This window comes from Colletotrichum tamarilloi (assembly GCF_030869305.1).
Source record: "Colletotrichum tamarilloi strain Tom-12 chromosome Unknown Scaffold_39.1, whole genome shotgun sequence".
Taxonomy (NCBI): domain Eukaryota; kingdom Fungi; phylum Ascomycota; class Sordariomycetes; order Glomerellales; family Glomerellaceae; genus Colletotrichum; species Colletotrichum tamarilloi.
In genome coordinates, this window is record NW_026849422.1 from 265,189 (window position 1) to 284,153 (window position 18,965).

General features: G+C 54.5%; 9 protein-coding genes across 9 annotated transcripts, besides 1 other annotated feature; 5 read left to right on the forward strand and 4 right to left on the reverse strand.

The window, feature by feature from the left end:
- Nucleotides 1-229: 229 nt before the first annotated feature.
- CTAM01_09663 (uncharacterized protein) lies at nt 230-1,321 on the forward strand (the record flags this gene model as incomplete). The annotated part of the gene is made up of 2 exons (XM_060525681.1): nt 230-576; nt 643-1,321. The coding sequence occupies 2 exons, from the start codon at nt 230-232 to the stop codon at nt 1,319-1,321; spliced, it is 1,026 nt and encodes a 341-aa protein (XP_060379750.1).
- Nucleotides 1,322-1,537: 216 nt separating this feature from the next.
- On the reverse strand, nt 1,538-2,737 carry CTAM01_09664 (uncharacterized protein; the record flags this gene model as incomplete). The annotated part of the gene is made up of 1 exon (XM_060525682.1): nt 1,538-2,737. The coding sequence occupies one exon, from the start codon at nt 2,735-2,737 to the stop codon at nt 1,538-1,540; it is 1,200 nt and encodes a 399-aa protein (XP_060379751.1).
- A 2,364-nt stretch (nt 2,738-5,101) lies between these two features.
- On the reverse strand, nt 5,102-6,358 carry CTAM01_09665 (tat pathway signal sequence; the record flags this gene model as incomplete). Its single annotated transcript, XM_060525683.1, has 3 exons — nt 5,102-5,420; nt 5,474-6,159; nt 6,215-6,358. The coding sequence occupies 3 exons, from the start codon at nt 6,356-6,358 to the stop codon at nt 5,102-5,104; spliced, it is 1,149 nt and encodes a 382-aa protein (XP_060379752.1).
- Nucleotides 6,359-6,655: 297 nt separating this feature from the next.
- On the reverse strand, nt 6,656-6,874 carry CTAM01_09666 (uncharacterized protein; the record flags this gene model as incomplete). The annotated part of the gene is made up of 1 exon (XM_060525684.1): nt 6,656-6,874. One exon carries the CDS (start codon nt 6,872-6,874, stop codon nt 6,656-6,658), a length of 219 nt encoding a protein of 72 aa, XP_060379753.1.
- Nucleotides 6,875-7,239: 365 nt separating this feature from the next.
- Nucleotides 7,240-7,323: a sequence feature (Short protein (CTAM01_09667, KAK1493040.1) was converted to a misc_feature.).
- Nucleotides 7,324-8,491: 1,168 nt separating this feature from the next.
- On the forward strand, nt 8,492-10,242 carry CTAM01_09668 (uncharacterized protein; the record flags this gene model as incomplete). Its single annotated transcript, XM_060525685.1, has 3 exons — nt 8,492-8,571; nt 9,409-9,551; nt 9,776-10,242. The coding sequence occupies 3 exons, from the start codon at nt 8,492-8,494 to the stop codon at nt 10,240-10,242; spliced, it is 690 nt and encodes a 229-aa protein (XP_060379754.1).
- Nucleotides 10,243-10,634: 392 nt separating this feature from the next.
- On the forward strand, nt 10,635-10,802 carry CTAM01_09669 (uncharacterized protein; the record flags this gene model as incomplete). The annotated part of the gene is made up of 1 exon (XM_060525686.1): nt 10,635-10,802. The coding sequence occupies one exon, from the start codon at nt 10,635-10,637 to the stop codon at nt 10,800-10,802; it is 168 nt and encodes a 55-aa protein (XP_060379755.1).
- A 1,700-nt stretch (nt 10,803-12,502) lies between these two features.
- On the forward strand, nt 12,503-13,667 carry CTAM01_09670 (uncharacterized protein; the record flags this gene model as incomplete). The annotated part of the gene is made up of 2 exons (XM_060525687.1): nt 12,503-12,863; nt 12,955-13,667. 2 exons carry the CDS (start codon nt 12,503-12,505, stop codon nt 13,665-13,667), a joined length of 1,074 nt encoding a protein of 357 aa, XP_060379756.1.
- A 1,840-nt stretch (nt 13,668-15,507) lies between these two features.
- On the forward strand, nt 15,508-17,060 carry CTAM01_09671 (uncharacterized protein; the record flags this gene model as incomplete). The annotated part of the gene is made up of 2 exons (XM_060525688.1): nt 15,508-16,177; nt 16,375-17,060. The coding sequence occupies 2 exons, from the start codon at nt 15,508-15,510 to the stop codon at nt 17,058-17,060; spliced, it is 1,356 nt and encodes a 451-aa protein (XP_060379757.1).
- Nucleotides 17,061-17,465: 405 nt separating this feature from the next.
- On the reverse strand, nt 17,466-18,497 carry CTAM01_09672 (uncharacterized protein; the record flags this gene model as incomplete). The annotated part of the gene is made up of 1 exon (XM_060525689.1): nt 17,466-18,497. The coding sequence occupies one exon, from the start codon at nt 18,495-18,497 to the stop codon at nt 17,466-17,468; it is 1,032 nt and encodes a 343-aa protein (XP_060379758.1).
- Between the last annotated feature and the right edge of the window lie 468 nt (nt 18,498-18,965).

Sequence of the window (18,965 nt, forward strand, 5' to 3'; positions counted from 1 at the left end):
ATATTGCAGGGACTCATTATGTAAGACCGATGCGAGAATACTAGCATGTCGGTTCCACCCATTTGAAAAGCAACCTGTGGGCATTCAACCTACAGCATTGGCAACAGGTAGATCAACTTCGCCTTCGTCGAGTTCCCTAAGCCAAAGGCCTCAGCAGCTTGATCGGCTTTTCTTCCTTGCCATCACTATCTTATTACATGGCTATCGCAGGTTGTAGGCTTCGGTGACAATGGCGACAGCATATCCCGCTGTGACCGACGAGAACGGCACCGTCACGTCTTTCATAGCGCTTCCGACCGCCTTCACACCACCGACGAGCTGTTCGACCATCTATCGCCTCAACGGCTTCTCTCTCGCAGCGTATGACCCAGGTTACGGCATCGACATTGACACCAGAGTACGATGCGCGCCGCCAGCAGTCACAACGTGGTGGGAGCAAGGACGCCTCGGCCTCAACGACGGCGAGGGCCATACTGCCGTTAGTATCGGGCCTCTGGTATGTCCTGAGCGCTGGGTGACGGTTGCGACGTCGGTCAAAAACGATACGAGCAGTACACTTGCCATGTGCTGCCCACAGTGAGTGTCGCTGGTGATCGAGAGTTTCTCAGTATACGGTTGATCGTTGCTGATTAGTCGTCGTAGAGACTACACTCTGATCAGAGGTATTGCCGGTTCGGTTGAAGGAGACTGCCGTTCAGATCTCCTGTCCGGAGCAGTGATCACCTATGCATCAACATCCGCTCCAGATACTTCAAGCTGGACAATGGTGACGTCAACCCTCACCCAACCAGGTTTCGTTGGTGCCATCGCAGTGCTGGGATGGAATATCGAAGAGACAGCAGCCACTCCAATAGCAAGAGTCACTGTCACTGACGCAACTCCGACACCCACAAACGCAGTCAATGTCAATACCCCCGCTCTGCCTCGAGAGACTGCATCGACCACGACACTTTCGCCCTCAGGAGCGATATCGACGCCCGAGCCCGCAGCCCTCCCGTTGACCACCGCCATTGGAATCGGCGTAGGTGCTGTGGTAGGGGTCATCGCGCTGGCCATCCTCGGGTTCTTCTTTTGGCGTAGGAAGCGCAAGCAGCAGCGAAGGGCAGGAGAAACTGTGCCAGTCGTCGAAGAATATCATGCGAGGCCTCTTGAGACGAATAAATTCACGTCTCCCGCGCCGCGATATCACGAGCTTTACGTACACCAGCATGGTAGGAATCGGCAAGAAGTGACAGAGCTGCCTGTTCCACAGTACTATGCTGAGCTGGATGGAAGTAGGCCGGCATCAAGGTTAGATAGTTTAGGTCGGGCTAGAAGGTGAGCATGCGATGCTTGAACAAGAGCATGAGGAGTTTAGTGGGGAGGGGGGGGGGGGGAGGAGAGTATACGGACCTGTTCTTTCGAGATACCTGCGGCGTTGCGGATGAATTTGTCTATTAGGAGTTATTCTGATGTGTATATGGCGCTAGAAATACCTCGAATCTATTGTAATAGTTGAAATGCGACTTCTCATTATAAACATCCAACATGCTACCGATCATAACCCCAGCTTCGTCAACTCGCTCTCCAGACTCACTCTCCACACCTTCGCCTTCTCCTCCTTCCCTCTAGGACAAACCTCACATATCGCCCTCGTAAAGTTCACGACCTTCTGCACCGTCTCCTGAACGCCCTTGTAAGGCCATCCAGCCACAACCTCCCCTTCGATCCCCTTCTCCCGACAAACCTCCCTCGCCCACCCCCTCATCCTCTCCCTCTCCGCCTTGGCCACCATCTCATCATCTCCTCCACCCCAAGGATACAAAAACGCATTCGGCGGATCCCACCTCGGCCCAGGCACCACCCCACCAAACTCCCAATCCAAAATCCCCGTCACGTTTCCCTCCCCGTCCACCATGACGTTCGCGAGGTGCAGGTCCCTGTGCGAGAGTACATACCACGTATCATCCACCTCGTCCGCGTGAATTTTAACATACTCTCTATACTCCTCCAAACGCGGCACAAGATCCCTCATCCACTCGAGCGAAGCGTGCCTCCCAATAGCGTAGATATACTTCTCGACGCTCTTATCCAGAAGCTCCGCCCACCCGGAGAACGCGCCCCCAACAGGATTCAACGTCTCGATCGTCTCCCCCTCCCAGCACCGCGAAATCTCAGGCTCCATCCAAAACCACTCATCCACAACCGGGCCCGGCACCACCTCCCCCTCGTCATCGACCCTCAACCCGCCAACATGCTTCCACGCACCACCCTTCGAACTTTCCCACAGCTCTGCGAGAAAGCCCACAAGCTGCTCAACAAGCCTCCTCCTCGAAACCTCCCCCAGCTCCCAAAACACCTTATCCGCACTCACACCGTCAACCCTCTCCAACAGCGTAAACTCGTACCCCAGCACGTTCTCACAAGAAGAATCCCAGCGCAGCACGGCGGGCACGGGGACGGCGGTGTGTTGCCGGACCCAGCGCATCACGGCGACTTCGTTTTCTGTCTTTATGCGTGGTAAGTGGCGGCCTGCGACGCGGAGGACGAGCGTTACGGTGCCGTCTGCGTTGGGACGCGCCGGTGCGAGGTGCGTGGCATCTGAAGGGGAAAAGTGGAGGAGGTAGATGCTGTGGAAGGCTGCTGTTACTGTGAGAGGTTCTGTGTGGGTTGGCGGTGGGAGGTTGAGGGATGTTGTGAAGGCGAGGAGTTGGTTTGGTGTGAGGAGGGGTGGGAGGTTCGCCGCGGGGCCGGCCATTTTGAGACTTTTGGTGGAGGGATCGGTTCTTGTGATTTTACTGTTGTCAGTTGACGCGGAATGAATATGGTCAAGGAAGAACACAGGTTTGATGTCTTGTCTTTATATCTTTCTTTCTAATTGAGGCCTTTATAAGACCTGAATGGGGTGCGTAGATCTGCCTTCTCAATCAACCCGTAAGGGAAGGTGATGTTGATGAAGGTAAGCGCTACCGTCACGGCCCCACATGTCTAGCCAATATCGGGCCCGGCGCCGATGGGCGGGTCCACCTAACCCGGATGAGCCATCATGCATCACCAGCCCACCGGCTACGCTGTGAAGAAATCGCCCCATCAACTACCTACAACGACTATTTACCCGTATCACATTGTGAGCCAAAGATCAGAGATACAAAATTGTCGTCCATCCTCTTCTAAATCGTCATACGGCAATTCGGCGAGGCAAGAACGGTGGGCCACTCTACGTCCTTGCCCCGTTCTCCCTTTGGGCACATGGTCCCAACCACGCAAAAAATTCTGATCATCGTAGGGCTACCTTATATAAAGAACAGCAAGAACCAAAGCCATTGAAGAAGTCCACCAGGGGCAGGGAGCAAAGACCAGTGTGATCCTCCAGCACTTTGGTTTTTTTCTAGAAGAACTTCGCCCCAGGCAAGTATCTAGCCCAAGAAGGTTGACCTTCTCTAACCCGTCCGTACTTACATCTACTTGCCTAAATCACCCACCCGTCACTGCCCGCCGTCGCGGCCTTTCACCAAGTGCGTATTCCATCCCTCCATTCCCAAGATAGAGCGCAGCGGTGTCTCCCTAGAGTCTGAATTGTCACCTTGTCCCCGAACCACGACTGCTGCGTCTTCCCTTTGAGAAAACACGACATCCAATAACACATTGCCATCGCAGCGAGAATAGCATATCGCATCCGCCAGGCGAGAAATTTTGTCGCTAGTGGTGCTGTGCCTTAAAAAGACCCAGAGCACGATCGAAACTGTTCTTATATACCCCAAACCATATTCCTAGATTTACATTGCAGATGCGCGTTAGACGCTGATTCTTACCATAGACCACGGCTAGTAGTTCGCCTTACGTACCTCAACGAGTAGTGCTCAGATCTGGATTGAAATGTAAACGTTTAATATAAACGATACAAACACAACACACCCCAAGCAAAAACACCTGACAGCTTGGCCCTTGGCCCCCAAGACGATTTACTCGCCTCCCCAAACGCGACGTGGAAATATCGTCACCGGCCGGCACCTTATTCTTGGCCATTCCCTCTTCCCCCTCACTCTCGCCCCCTATGCAAAAGTTGCCGAACCGACCGACCCGGACCGGCGCATTAGTCCTCCAGCAACTCCCTACTTCCCTACATCCCGTGTCCAGCCACCACGAGTCGCGCCCCTCAAACACCAAGCACAGATCCCCTCAAATCCAGCAGATCCTTGCGAGGCAAACCCGAAAACGGGCAGTCATACACTGAATCTCAAGAAAAAAGAGCCGCCCAATCAATCGGTAGCCGCCAAGCCGGCCACCAAGAGCGTTTAACAAGATACGCGAAACGCTCTCTCTAAAAAGTCGCTGCGGCTCTTGAGGTGTCCTGGATCTTCTTCCAGATTGATCAGGTTCAGAAACTTGAGAAAATGCCGCTTCTATTTTCACTTGTCTTGGGATCTTGGCCAAACACCAAGAGCGTTCTTTTGGAATTATGTCTCTGCCCGTGATCTCTGATAAACTCGTTCTCGTTCACCCAGGATTTCCGACGGCGACCTCTATCCGGGTTTGCGCACTGGGGCTGGGGTACATGGTCACTTGGAAAGGTGAGATACACTGCAGTTGACTCGTGTTACTTTTATCTCTGTCTGGCTATCTATGCCCATCTTATCATTATTTCACCATTATGCTTCTTGACTCAGCAAACTGCTATGCGTTGTGACCCCATAGCCCCGTGGTATTTCCCCCCCTGTCCGCTGTCTCGGTATTGTTCTCTGCACTTGAACTCGTTGGGACTGGGCTTCATCGGAGAGGCATCGGTAATTACAGATCAACCCACGTACCAAATACACAAGTGAAAGTCCAAAGATCACTGCCCAGGTGTAACTTTCCGTCAATTAGTCATGTCTGTACAAATGCGCGCAGCTGGCTGGTGTTATGGTTATCTTGTCCCAGCTGTAAACGCAGCGCCCGGGGGACTGCTTTTCCGTCGGCCTTCCTCCATCCATCGGCATGAGACCAGGATACACTTGAACTCAAAACAGGCATCGAGCATCCTTGCACATCCTGTCCCAGCCTACTGCGTCAGCTGAGTCGCAATGATACTTCGCGACGCTGATTCTTTCGCTGTCCTCGCCGGCTGACCATTATTGATCGTTTAGGCGTGAGCGGCCGGGGCGGCGGCGGGAGCGGCTTCCTTGGCAGCCTCAGCAGCGGGAGCGGCGGGCGCAGCGGCAACAGGAGCAGCGACAGCGGGAGCAGCAGCAACGGGGTTGGCAATGTTGGCGCTAGTGAGACTCTGCTGGGCGACCTGGATGATGTTGGCCTGGCCGAGGGTGTTCTGGGGGAACCGGGCGTTGAAGCCAATGACATCACGGACGGCAGTAAAGGTTTGGGGCTGGACCATCAGGCGCTGAGTTGAGACGAGCCACTGAACACCCTCAGAGCAGGGAGGAGTAGTGAGGGAACCCATGTAGCTGCAAAAGAATTAGACATTGGAAATCAGAGGACTGTCAGACGTGGATCGTACCTTTGGAAGCTGCCGGCAGAGAGAAGAGTGACGACCTCCTGCATGTTCAGCGCGCCAGTCTTGGTGACAGTACCGGGCTCCTTGATGGCACCGAGGGAAGAGAAGACGGTCTCGAGAAGGCTAGAAGAAGCAGCCTCGGCCTTGATCGGGTTGGTTCCCATCGCGGGGATAGCCTTCGGGGCTTCGGCCGCGGCTCCAGTAGCAGCGCGGCGGGCCAGCTTGGTGCGGCGCTCAGCAGTTGCGTTTCCTCCAGCGGGAGCAGCTTCAGCAACAGGAGCAGCCTCGGCGACAGGGGCGGCGGGGGCAGCAGCGGCAGCGCCCTGCTCCAGGTCGATGTAGGTACCAATGACGGCAATCTCCTGGTTGGCACCCTCGAAGACCATGTGCATCTCCATAGCCATGCTCTTTCCGGCGTCGAGATGCTCACTGGGCAAGTGGAAGTGGAACTGCTGCAGGGTGAAGTTGCTGCCTCCAACTTGCATCGATCCGCCCTTGGCGATAACCTCAACGGTGGTTCCTAAGTTCTCGAACTCGGTGCCATCGGCCATGTCGGGGATCTGGAGGTTGATGGAGCTTCCGGGGAGAACGTTGAAGGAGCCGGCCACCATGTCGATAGGGGACTGGGTGGTTCCCGTGGCGCACAGCTGGTTGGCAGTAGTATCCAGAGCGACCCAGTTCAAGGGGCCCTTGACGACATTGTTAGTATTGAGGTGTGCGGCTTCTAGGAGAGAGAGCACTCACATTGCTGCCGGTGTAAGCAAAGTTGTTGACCTTGACCTTTCCCTCCTCAGCGCGAGGATCCAAGTGAGTTCCATAGGCGCACGAGGCCAGAACCTGGGAGATAGAGGCGGCGAAGAAGCCGAAGGTGATGAGACGGGAAGACATATTGAGCTAAAGGTAGGATACGGGACCAGCGCGTGGGGGGCCTACAAAGGATCGAAGGAAGGGAAGAATAGAAGCGAGTTACAAAAAAGTAGATTATTGAAGAAAAACGTAGGACCAGCCCTCTAGGGGAAGAAACGAAACGAACGAGAAGAGAAGTTGAAGGTGAAAGAAAAGACAGATGATGGAGATGAAGAACGAGATGAGCCGAGAGAAGGAGTATGTTTGCATCAAGATGGCATGATGTCTATATACTTATGATCTGTAAGACTGTAGTCGAGGGCTGGTTATCTTGATGATCTACCTCACAGGTCCAAGAATAGTATCAATAGGCAAGAACCCATGCGAAGATGGCCGGGGCGGATAAGCAGCGAGGGACGGGATCATGGTGAGGATCTTGGCATGTGCTTCATCCAGGGTGTTGAGGAGCAGTGAGAGGCTCAGAAGGAAAAAGAGAACGGGTTGATGAATGAGGTTTAGGATTCCCTGTGTTTGGGGATGAGCGCCTCCGTTTCCCATGGTATCGCGGGCATGTTTCTGGCGCAGAATGGGAGGGGGGCTTTCAAGCTTCTCCATCCAATGCGACTGCATGTCATCTGGACTATGGACCAGGATCAATGATTGAGAGCAGGCGGCCAAGGCCGGGCGAGGCTATTGAGACGGAGGAGGAGGCTAGAAGGAGGGCCGTTTGGACAAGAGAGCGGAAGCCAGGGGGCCCTGCGACCCTGGTCGAGTTGACAGGATGGGAGTACGTCGCCAGGGTGAAACTGCCAGGCTCCGGAGGGTTGGACGGGGTTGTGGGGAATATGGCCACTTTATGAGTCTGGTGCTTGGCCAAGTCAACAGCTGGAGAGAAGACCCCTGCGATGCGCGTTCCACGAGTCTCAACGTGGGAGTTGATTGAAGTGACGGCTGTGGGAGAGAAGCGCTGGTTCGGACGGAGACGAAGCCCCCTTACCAAAGATCATCTTAGCGATGATCTTGTTGAGACGACGGGCTGGATATCAACACCATCATGTTAGGTGATGCTGAATGACTGCATTTACCCAAGTGATTCCCAAGAAGCGGGAGGGTGGCTAAAAATAAGCATTCGGAAGGATCGACGACAAGAGCGGTGTTGGCCAAGTCGAAGCCGGAGGACTATCATATGCGGGAGTGATGTCTAGGGGAAGACGGGAGTCAAGAATTGAGGCTCTTCGTCCAAGGCATCCAAGAGGATACCAAGAGCTTGGTAGGCGGGGAGTAGCAGCACCTGCCACTGGAGCACGAGACTCAGACACGGCCTGCCTGGGTAGGTACGCAGTACCTTCAGGTATGGATGGAAGGTGCAATGGCAAGGATGGCTTTGGGTACGTATCTCTCGGATTTTCCCTCAACCACGTGTTACGGGCTGGCTGAGTACCTTAAGGTAGGAAAGGAAGGAAAGTACGGAGTACGGAGTACCCTGTGCTGCGTTATCCGTGTTTGCCTACTACCTTACTCAAGAAGGTATCCGCATGTGTCTCCTTCCTCGGCTGAGTGAGGGCGTTAGAGATGTAAAGAAAAGCTGGTAGGTGCGATGCCTGCGTAAGGTATGGTCTGGGCAGCAACTTCAGGTTGAGGTAAGGTGAGGTAGGCCCAAGCTTGCTCTTTCCTTCCAAGTAAGGTGAGGGCAAAAAGTAGGTAAGGTAGCCCGGTAGATGCAAGCTCTAAAGAACCATCGTCTTGCTCTTACTCGTACGCGTGGCAGATATGGCAAGAGTAAGGTAAGGTGCTGTGTAATGGCAGGAAGCAACCAGGGATGAGGCAGCCGTCAGAAAAACCTTGTTCACCTTTGGTAGCGCTCTAAACCTTAACAGCCTTTAAGCCATGCACGACCTCCTGCTCTTGCCTGTCTCTGTCACGCTGAGTCTGTTCGGACGACACAGGGGCATTCGGGTCCACTTTTCCCAACCGTCACCCCGTGGTGAGACGACGCATAGGACACACAGCAGCCAGTTCCAGACCGCAGCAGGAAAGAGCAAGTTAAGTTGACTGCGTGGCAAGACCCGGTGCGAGGCTGAAGCACCTCAGATGAAGCACGTTCCTGCCTTACGCATATTGCACTCCAGGTTACTTAGGTTCCTTCCTTCTTGCGTTGCAGCCAAGCTACAGTCCATGGATGACGACGGAAGAGAGCCCGACAACTTGTCTGACAGACACGTTCAGACTGAAAAGACGTTGGATCCTGTTGGGAGGTGAGAGGCTTGTGAGAAGGGATGACAGGAAGAAGGGGTAGGGAGGAAGAAAACAGCTGATTTTTGCAGGGCCAAGAGCTTAAATGGCTGCCAAGTCAAACTGGGGCGGAAGTGGAAGGGGTCAACTTGGTGATGGCTTGCGATATGTGAGCCGCCACCATGTGTCCTTGACAGCAGACGGGGAGGTTAACCTCAAGTACGGCTCAAAGTCCAGAACTGACTAAGCTAAGCGATGGAAAACTGCCAATGAGGAAGCGTCGTGATGTGGGAGAGCGCCTGGCCGCTGTGCACCCTAGCGTTCCATCCAGGCGGTACACCCACTGGAAACATCTTCCCTGCAACGGATAACTTGCCTTGAACCAGGTTAGGCTACCCACGGTGTCCGCTAGTCCCCTCGCTTAATCCTCACTACAGCGCCTCTACCTGCTGTAAGGTAGGGAGTAGGCTGCCTAAGGTACCAATGGACCGCTTGAGGACTGGGCTGCGTTTGCGTTCGCCGGCCGCGCCTCTCGCCAAGTCTTGCACCTCCTGATTTCTTCTGGGCGCGTCTCACGCCCTTTCCAAACTGCTGGGGCCTGCGACAAACCTCCACCTCCGCATCTCAACTTCACCAATTGTCTTCAACGACGTCGCTTGCGCGGTAGTATTCGTCTGCTCTTCAGCCCCGGTCCCTTCCTTCTCTACCAGCTACGCCAGCCTGTGACTCAACCTACCTTGTTACTTGCCTACCGTCTACGGTCTACGGAGTCACGGGAGTACGTCCTCAAAGTTCGGACTTCTACCACCCACGCAACTGTCCATCACCAATACCACGCCTCGCCGCGCCCCATTTGCCAGCCATGCCATCCCTCTCCGCGTTCCCGCCGACCGTCTCGACCTCCCCGTCGGCACCGCCTGCCTTCATCTGAAGCTTCTTGGCGCGCTCCAAACGTCAGACGGCCCCTCCTTTGGCGCCAAGTCCCAGCGTCTACCGGAACCGCGTCTGATGTTTTAGCGACGACATGGGAACTTGAGAAGCTATCCCCATCTCCTCGAGTCCTTTCAGGCTCACCGCTCACGGCTTCACCCCAGTATCTGCCTGCCGGCCAGCCTTTTGGCTGTGGTCCTAACTGAACGACCTGGTTCTCGATCCCCACAGAGAGCAGAAAGAGTTACCCTTCAGCTGGGAAGGCCTGACGCTCTGTCCCTCTTTCCCTCTGCCTAGACCACTCGACGGTCCGTCCTTGGTGTCCGGCGCGCAACTCGCTCAACTCGACATTGGCGCTGGTCTTCGCTTTCGCTATTTGTTTGGGACCCCATCTCTGCCGACGACGTGCCAAGTCGCCCAGCGTTTTCGTCTCCATCATCATCAAGAGAACTCAATCTGAATGCGACGTCACCCATAAGGTCCAACGACAGTCTTCAGCAGAGTGGGCTTGGCGAATCCCGAATGCCGTCTTGGTGGCCAAGGACGTCGTCATCTCCATCATCACCAAGGGTTTCCAGCCAGTTTTTCTGCGACGCATAAACCACGCAGCTGGTGTCTGGTCATCGGCGAGCGTGAGCCAAGACGACTTCTCCTCATATTTCGTCAGCACCGCCCGTAACATTCGGCTTGTCAAGTTGTCACTGTCAGTCGGTTCATCCAACATCCGCAAGATCTGCAGTGTCTACGCTGTCGCTGTCACTTGACCCAGGATGAACCGCACCGCGGCTGGGACGTCTCAGCGAGAAACACTGGCGTTGATTCTCTCGCCACTTAAGATTCTGTCTACATGGAACTCGTGTATCGATTCTTTGGCTCCGAGCACATGCCTGAAGAGAAAGCAATGCGCCAAAAGAGGGTAAGCGAACGGACAATCGCCGCTCCTTCAGAACAATGATTCTATAAGCATGATGAAGCTGTGACGACGGCACTCGTGACGGAGTCTTTCCGGAGTAAGTTGGCTTGGCTTGTAGCGAGGACAGTGAAGTGCCCCTGGGCATTAGAGTCATACTCTTTCATCGCAAAGGAGAAGTTGAGCTAGACATGCGTATCCCTCGCGTCCCTCGCATCCCGAAGCAGACCACTCGCCCCAATTCGGATGCCAGCTCTCTGCTCCGGTAGAGGTGGTCCGGAACACGCACCTTTCACACTGCGGATACCGATGTCGCCAAGCACTTACCGTTGCGTTGAGAGCAGTCGACGTCGTACTAGAACTCTTCTCCGCATGTTGCAACCTAAGCAAGCTTGCTTCTGCCCCTTGTTGTGAGACATCCTTAATTCTTCCAGGGCTGGAAATTGGCGATTGGTCCTGTCCTAGTCGCACTTCTCGGCGTCTCGACGTTCCATTGTGCCCTGCAGCACTTGGCACTTGGCTGCTTGTCCCGCCGTGCCTCTCCGCTCGCTAGTGCAGGCCTCTATTGTCCGCCGAGAGACACCAGCAAAATAAGCTTCTACTGCCCAGGCCCTAATCGCAATGAAGTGTCGACGGTTACCATAAGTGAACAACAACAAGCGAAAGAGTATCGAAAGCCTGGCGTCTAAACGTGGCGATGCATCTTTCCATAGCCAGCAATCGTATTTAAGGCAAGTGATATGCCGCCAAATGATTGTTTTTTTCCTTTCCTTTCAGGACCTTTCAGATTCTGATCATGTCGTGTACGAATACTCAGCCCATGATCGACGACTCGAAACGTGGAGACCCCCTTGATGATGGAGAGCGCGCGCGAGACCCCAGCCGCGTATCACGAAACATTGGTTCATTCTCGCCAAACTTGCTTATTGGTGGACACAGGAGGCGAGGAGGCTTTGCGAAAACTTGAAGACTTTCCGAATCATCTCCTGACGGATTGTTTAGGGTTCGTTGTGTCTGCTCTTGTCCCGCTCACTCATGGTCTCGTGGATCGCACAAGAGTCATTGACGCGGATTCGGAGAAAACATGACGCAGAATGTTATGGCGAGCTACTGTCTCAAGAGTTCTATGCAGATGACTTGGCCGTCACTCCCTCACCGTAATGATTCTGCGTCCTCTTTGGGTGTCCTCCAGGCTCCAGGTCAGCGTGTAAGCACATTTTGCACTAACAATCTCCCAATTCTTTATTTCTCCGACGGGATAGACTACACCCCGAACCGCTGGCCAAACCAGATGTTAACCCGGACTACGTCACATACCCTTTCGTCAAGACAACCCTTTTGGCCCCGGAATCGTGCACTTTTGTAGAAGTAATCATTCATCATGTCCGAATTTTTCTGATAACAAGGGGTGAGAGGAAGTTGACATTCATTGCATCCTTCGCCCCTGAGATGAGGTACCTTATGTCGAGGAGAGATTTTGAGAACTGCAAGAGAGACACTGGCTTCACCAACTCTCATGACCGGAAGGAGGCCCACTAGCCACCGGCCGACGACCGCGGAGAAGTGGAGTATCTTCGCTTACCGGATCGGGAATGCGAAGGGGCGCAAAACTCCACCTCCACTTTCCACGCCCGCGCCCGGATGTTCGGCGTTCATAAGCTGGAAGTTGGAACACACGAGTTTCCCCTCTGGCTTGAAGTGGTCTCGCCAACGCAAGTGTTGAGACTTTGATATGATTGGTCAAGTCATTGATGGAATGCGCAATGATAATACGCCCATCCATAAGTCACCTTAAGGTAAGGTACCTTAGGCAACACTACAGAGTGATGCTCCGATGGGCTTGCATGTGGTGTTAGTTCCTTCCCACTAGCGCGTCAGCAAACTCCGCTTTCTACTATCCCGGTGGTGCTAACCCGGTGAAGAATGCGAAGCTATGCGAACCTCCTGCGAATGATGTATAAAGATGATGAAAAGGCGATGAATTTCAGTAGATTTGGTCGCGCGCTCTCTTACGACACAAGTCAGCTGTTACATCTTTCCTCTTCTTGAATCAAACTTCTTTGTAAGAAAACCAGTCATACAAGAAACATACAAACCAAAAAAAGATACACAAAATGGTCACCCGCGCCCAGGTCCAACACTCCAACGCCGCCCTTACATCCCGAACCGCGCCCCGAACGGCCGTCTTCCTAGGCGGCACGTCAGGCCTCGGCAAGCTCACCCTCATCGAGCTGGTATCCCTCGGCTTTCCCATACGGGTCTACATCGCCGGCCGCAAAGCCACGGAGCCGGCGATGAGACCCGTGCTCGAGGACCTGCGGCAGAAGAACCCGCGTGCCGAGCTGATTTGGCTCGAGGCCGAGGTCTCGTTGCTGGCGGAGACGAGAAGGGTTTGTGAGGTTGTGAAAGCGAAAGAGACGAGTCTCGATTTTTTGTGTTTGACGGCTGGGTATGCGCCTTTTGGGGGGCGGAATGGTGAGTTTTTGATGAGAGGTTTCGCTTGTTTCTGTGCAAGATGAGAGGGGGTATATGGATGAGTTGAGTGAAGATGCTGATTTCGGTTTAGATACTGCGGAAGGGATAGATGTCTGCCATTCCCTGGAGTACTACTCCCGCATGCTCGCAACCCTCCACCTCCTCCCCCTCCTCCGCGCCTCCGCCTCCGCATCCTTATCCTCCCCCGGCCCAAGCCCCTCCCCGCGCGTCCTCACCGTCCTGGCAGGCAGCATGCTCTCCACCCGCATCGACGCAACAGACCTCAACCTCACCCGCTCGTCCCCCAGCAACACCAACAGCAGCAGACTCTTCGGCTTCAAGACGCAGACGCACATGTCAATCATGAACACCCTCTTCCTAGACAGGCTCGCCTCCGACCCGGCCAACGCGGGGGTGTCTTTTGTCCATAATTGGCCTGGCGCCGTGGACACGGGGAACATGGCGCGGTATCACACGCCGACGTGGTGGAGTCCGTTCCCGCTGACGAATTTGCTGAGGCCGTTGTTTTTGGTGATGGGGTTTGAGGAGAGGGAGGCGGGTGAGAGGCATGTTTATTTGGCGACTTGTGGGAGGTTTGGTGGGAAACCGAAAGGGGAAAAGGAGGGGGACGGGAAGGAGAAAGGATGTAAGAACACGAGGGGGGAGGAGGGGAGGAATGGGTTGTTTTTGGTAAATCATAAGGGGGAGGTTTCGTATAGCGAGAGTGCTTTGGTGGAGTTGAGGGGGAATGTGCAGGGGAAGGTGTGGGATTTGACGATGGAGATCTTGGGGCCGTATTTGTGAGAGGTTGTGGGCGATGATTTCGAGGGAGGATATCATGAGGTGTTTTCGGTTTGTTTTTTAGGCATTAATGGAAGGTTGATGTGGTGTTTCTGCTGTTGCGGCTGGGATCGTTGGCGCGGATGAACTATCTTCTCCTGATGCATCCATAACGGATTCTAACTTGTTAATATGGATGAACTTAAACTGGGTTTTGAGTCTTTTGAAAAGGATGTGTTCGAGGTCGACACAACTTGATGGGACATCATTTGGCTATCGTTCTGTCCATAAGCTGGATGGAGTCTCTCCATAGAAGTTCCCGTGAGAGTGGTATTGCCTAGGGCCATCCAAAAGGCCACGAAAGTCAGGACTTGCTTCAATCAGGGTCTTCGAAAGCTTCGCTAGCTATATACTTCACAGAGCAAGGGTCCTTCATCAAGTTCTGACTTGCTGAGTTTCCATGGATGTGGCTGACCATTCAAAAACCACCGAGCTCTGATTGGGAAAAAGGTACGACGATCAAAAGATGAACGACCTACTGTCGATGACAGATTATCTAGGTACGGGCCTCACTTCCTTGGTCTATGAAGTCTACTTCCCAAGTTACCGGTTTATACACCTGAATCAATTGGTTTTCCTACTTGCGAGATACAAGTGGCATAGTGAAATCAGCTTATCAGGTGGCTCTTTCACGAGGCAGCCACTGAATGCCAGAGCTCGAGTCTCTATTCACTATAACGACAAAAGGCAAGGTCTAAATGTATCCCAAAAGCTGAGGGCCATCTGACTGGGCATTTTGGACGCTTTCAGATAAGGTAGGATAAAGAGGCGCATCCAGCTCAACTCATACTCATCATGGGGTACTTGAGGCACACTCCGGTTTATTTCATTGTACCATCTGCTCATTTCCATAGGTATGACCACTAGACACATCATAGAGTCTCGTCCGATGACAACGGGCTTCAAAGCAAAGCCGAAGGCGATGCCTTGAACACTGACCAATCTCTCAACTTCGCAGTACTAGAGCAGACCGATCAACTTGAAGCACATCTGACTCGGAGCTGTTCCCAGAACCTAGCTCTTCTCCAGCCCTTGATAGAGCCCTTGAAAGGTTGCTGTAGCGTTAAGTAAGTCTCACGTCCACAACCCAATAATGCGTCGTTTCCCTCGACTTAAGCTTATTTGCAAACTCGCTCTGTCTGAGACAAAACGGGTCTATCCGGCGCCGGCCGGCCGGTCGGCGTCTGACATGGTAGGTGGGGTAGGAAATCGGAACTCTCTAGATGCGGAGTAGCAATCAACGCCGGCGCGAGCTACCTACACCTTAGCGTTGGTAGGTGGGGGACCCAACGTCAGCGCCATCGTTCGCAACGGCTCCAAGCTTGGCTGCGACTTCACATGCACGTAATAGCGTCGGGGTAGCAGAGAGAGGCTGGGAGGCTTTGGAGATTCGGAGAGCTAGATATGCCAGGCAGCTCGGATAGAGGAGGGGCAAGATGGAGGGTGGGATGGAGGGGCGAAAGGGTCAGCCCGCAGCAGGATGCAACCCTGCAACCCAAGGTCATTCGGACGGAACTTTCTTTCGTTGTTTGCGTATCAGCCTGCTCATGGAGACAACATCCCGGGCTCATCGTGATTCATCCTGTCTTTTGTCATCGCTAACGGAGAAAGCCAACACCATGCCCTCCTCGTCCTCGTGACAAAATCGCCGCCGGGGATCTCGACCACGTCATCAGCGTGAGGCTCAAGCCGATCAAACCCAGTCAAGAAAAGAGATCTACGCCAGCTCCCACCCTCAAAAGCATTTTCCTCGTCGAGCCCTGTAGAGAACAAAGGCTGGGCGAGCAAACCCGCACCCGACATCATGCCCTTCCCAGTCCTCTCCAAAGAACCCATCCCAGGCCTGTCCCTCTCAGCAGCGGGGCTCGTCGCCCTCGCGGACCTACAGACCATCGCCAACCGTACCGCGCTGACGGGCACGTCGTCCTGGTTCGACGCACTGGTCCTCGCGCCGGGGTTGCATTATCAGCAAGCGGCCGACAGCGTCGCGGGGACCAGCGGTGTAGTCACGGCCCAGACGTCCGCTGCACTCGGCTACGGGAGTGCCGCCGCGGGAGGAGGCGGAGGAAACGGCGGTGCCGGCATCTTCGGTACGCAGGCACTGCCCGGCGGGCGGAAGAAGGATGTTAAGGTGACGAATCCGGGAATGCTGTTGTTTCTTTCCCGACTTGGGGTCCAGGAGGAACGGGCGCGGGAGAAGGATCTCAAGAGGAAGAAGCTGGCCGGCGGCGGTGGGATCGAGGCTTACGGGACCGGAGTAGTAGGAGGCGGAGGAGGCAGCGGGGAAAAGATCATCACACTCGACGTCGGCACCCTCTCCACCGGCCGGAAACGGAGCCGGGGCCGGAACCGACGCGGTCGAGCTTTTGAGCACGGTTCGGAGTGGGAGTTTGAGCGGGGGAGTCACTTGCTGTACCTCGCGAGTCCGGTTCTTACGTTTGCTGCGCTGACTATCATGATTTTACTAGCAGACTGTAAGTCTTTGTTCCAAATTTTCCAACATCTCCCATTTCCTCCTGGGTCTTTGGCTCCCCCCTTCTGCATGGTAACCCACCTTGATCGTTCGATTTCCACCAAACCCCCTTGATCGCGATCTCTTCTCCCACAATCAACCTCAAACTAGATCTCGGTGGTGGAGTATCCTTTACAAGCCGAACTAACGCCCACAAAGGGTGGGGTCTCGCATCGATCCTAGCACTCATCACATCCCGCCTCTTAAACATCTACATTATCAAACAACGCACCCCTTCCCCTCCTCCTCCGCCGCCGGCCACTGCGTTCTTCGCTAGCAATGGCAACGGCAACGGCGGCATAGCCATATCGTCTTTACCACCAAAACTCACAGAGTACCTCATCCCCCTAACCCCCTCCCTCAAAATTCGCATGCGCGGCCCAGCAGACGACCTCGCCGCCCTGACGACAGACGCCTGGCTCCTCGCAAAGACGGCCGTGCAGGGCTACCTCGAGGCGACGGCCAAGCTGGCCGTGTACGTCGTCGCCATCTTCAGCGGCAACGTCTCGCAGGCGGGGAATTTGGTGCTGCTCGTGCTCTTGCTGGGTAGCGCGGGCTTGTTGGGGCTGAGTAACGGGTGTATGAAGGGGGTGAGGGGAAAGGGGCGCGTGGCGAGGGTGTGGCATGGTGATGATGGTGATGGGCCTGGTGGTGAACGTGGTGATGGAGCGGGAAGTGGGGGGCGGGCTGGGAGGGGGGAGATGGGGAGGACGACCAGGCCACGCGGCGGGTGGAAGGGAGATAAGGAGGAGGGGGATGGGATTGGCGATCCGGATTGGGATTCACAGGTCGGTAGGGTTGTGAGGGATCCCTATCCTTTTGAAGGGAGTGTTGAGTATTCATAGTATAGAGGGATGTGGTGAAGCTGAGGTTGATTTGAACCGTGGGTAAATGTAAACGATGCCTGTCAGACGTTGCAAAGTGTCATGGAGTTGGACTTCAGACTTGAGGTGATGTCTACGAAGGTGTATACTAATATACTTCTACTATATGAACATCTCTCCTATATCGGAGAAGTAAGGCTGAGATCGCTCAAGGCCAGAACAGAATCTCGGCTACTGCTAGTACAGAGACTGTATGCATTTGCGTATCACGACTTCCAGATAGACACTCCTCAAACTCTACCAGCCGCCATCGTGAACCCAGAAGTAGAATCTCCTCCAGGGGAAATCAACAACAAAAGAGCAGACATTTCGCCCCTTCCCTCTCTCCCATTACCTCATTATCCTCGGAAGCATCCTTCAACAGCATCACCACTCATTCGCATGATAGCCCACCACCCGCCGACTAGGATTCCTTCCCCTAGCAACACGCTTAAGAGACAATGGCGCAGACGGTCGCGAATTATACTCATCCCTCTCAGCGCACCTTCTCCTCCATTCCATATTCGCCAAGATATCCCGCGCAACGCCCCACCGCCCCAGCTCACAGGCGTCCTTGAACTCCCGCTCCCGATGCACCATAACGGAAGCAGGACACCCCGCCTCGATGAGTATCCTCACAGCCTCCTCATCGCGCGTATCGCGATCAACCACAAACGCCTTCCGCTGCTGCTCCGTCATGCCGCCAGGCAAGAGGCTGTAATTCGCCTGCAGCGCGAAACCCAGAGCATTCACCCGCGTCGTCGTATTGATTTTGCAGCGATTGTTTGGCTTCGGGGGCGAATCCGGGGGCGGCGTCCGGATCAGGTTGCGGTCGATGGAGCTGTGCGTCGTGCGTTGGACGTCGGCGCCTCGGTCTAGTAAGAGGCGGAGCATCGCAGTATCACGATTAAAGGCCGCCCAGTGGAGGGAGGTCAAGCATGACCCCTTAGGTTCCGGCTTGCCGCGGAGAATCTCGTTGGCTGCGAGGGACTTGTCGATGCCGTCGTTGGCGTTGATGTCCGCGCCGAGGTCCAGGGCTGCGTTGACTCCTTCGGGGAACCCTCTTATCGTGGAGAGGATGAGGATGTACGAGTATAACCCGCCCGGATCTGTCTGTGAGGTCGTGCCCATGCTTGCGTTTGTGTTACGGGAGAAGTTGCTGCGCACGTGGGACTCGAGGATGGGTGTCATCAACTCCCGGAATCTGTCGTTGAGGAGGCCGAGGTAGAGATGCTCCGCGAGGGCTTGCATTTTCGGCTTTTGAGCCTCGGGCTGGAGGACGTGCTCTATGATGACGAGCAGGACCTCCGTTGGCAGGTTCTGGAAGCGGTTGCGCAGACGGCCGAGTCCGTTTGATGATCGCCATGTTGGGCGATGGAGAGGTTGGCAAGTTTGTTGCTGCTCGTGTGTATTCGTCATTTCGGTTCTATCCTGTCTTGCGTACTTGCGAGATAGTGGAGAGAAAGGTAAAGTGAAAGTCTGTGATGTGAATGCGGTGGTTGTGGTGGAAGAGTTAGTCGACTGCTGTGTTGAATTATTCGAGACTTACTTTGTAATAAATATCCCTTTCTGGGAGATAGGTATTGAAAAACAACGAAGATGGGTAAAATGTCAAATCTTTCGGAGACGGTAAGCTTGGTGGCTGATTTGTCCAGCAAGTTAAAGTAGGTATAGTTAGTACCTTGAGGTCCTGGCTGATTCACACTCTTGAACAGTACTTGAAGGCACAAGGTAGTCATCCTCGTGATCAATAGCGCTCGACTGCTCGAAGTCTTCACCACTCTCGTCGGTTTGGTCTAGAGGCTCGTCGTGAGACTCATAGCGGTTGTACTCGAAGGTAGCTCCGCATAGTCGGGCAAGTAGTCAAGCCTGGAGGGGGCGGGGGGG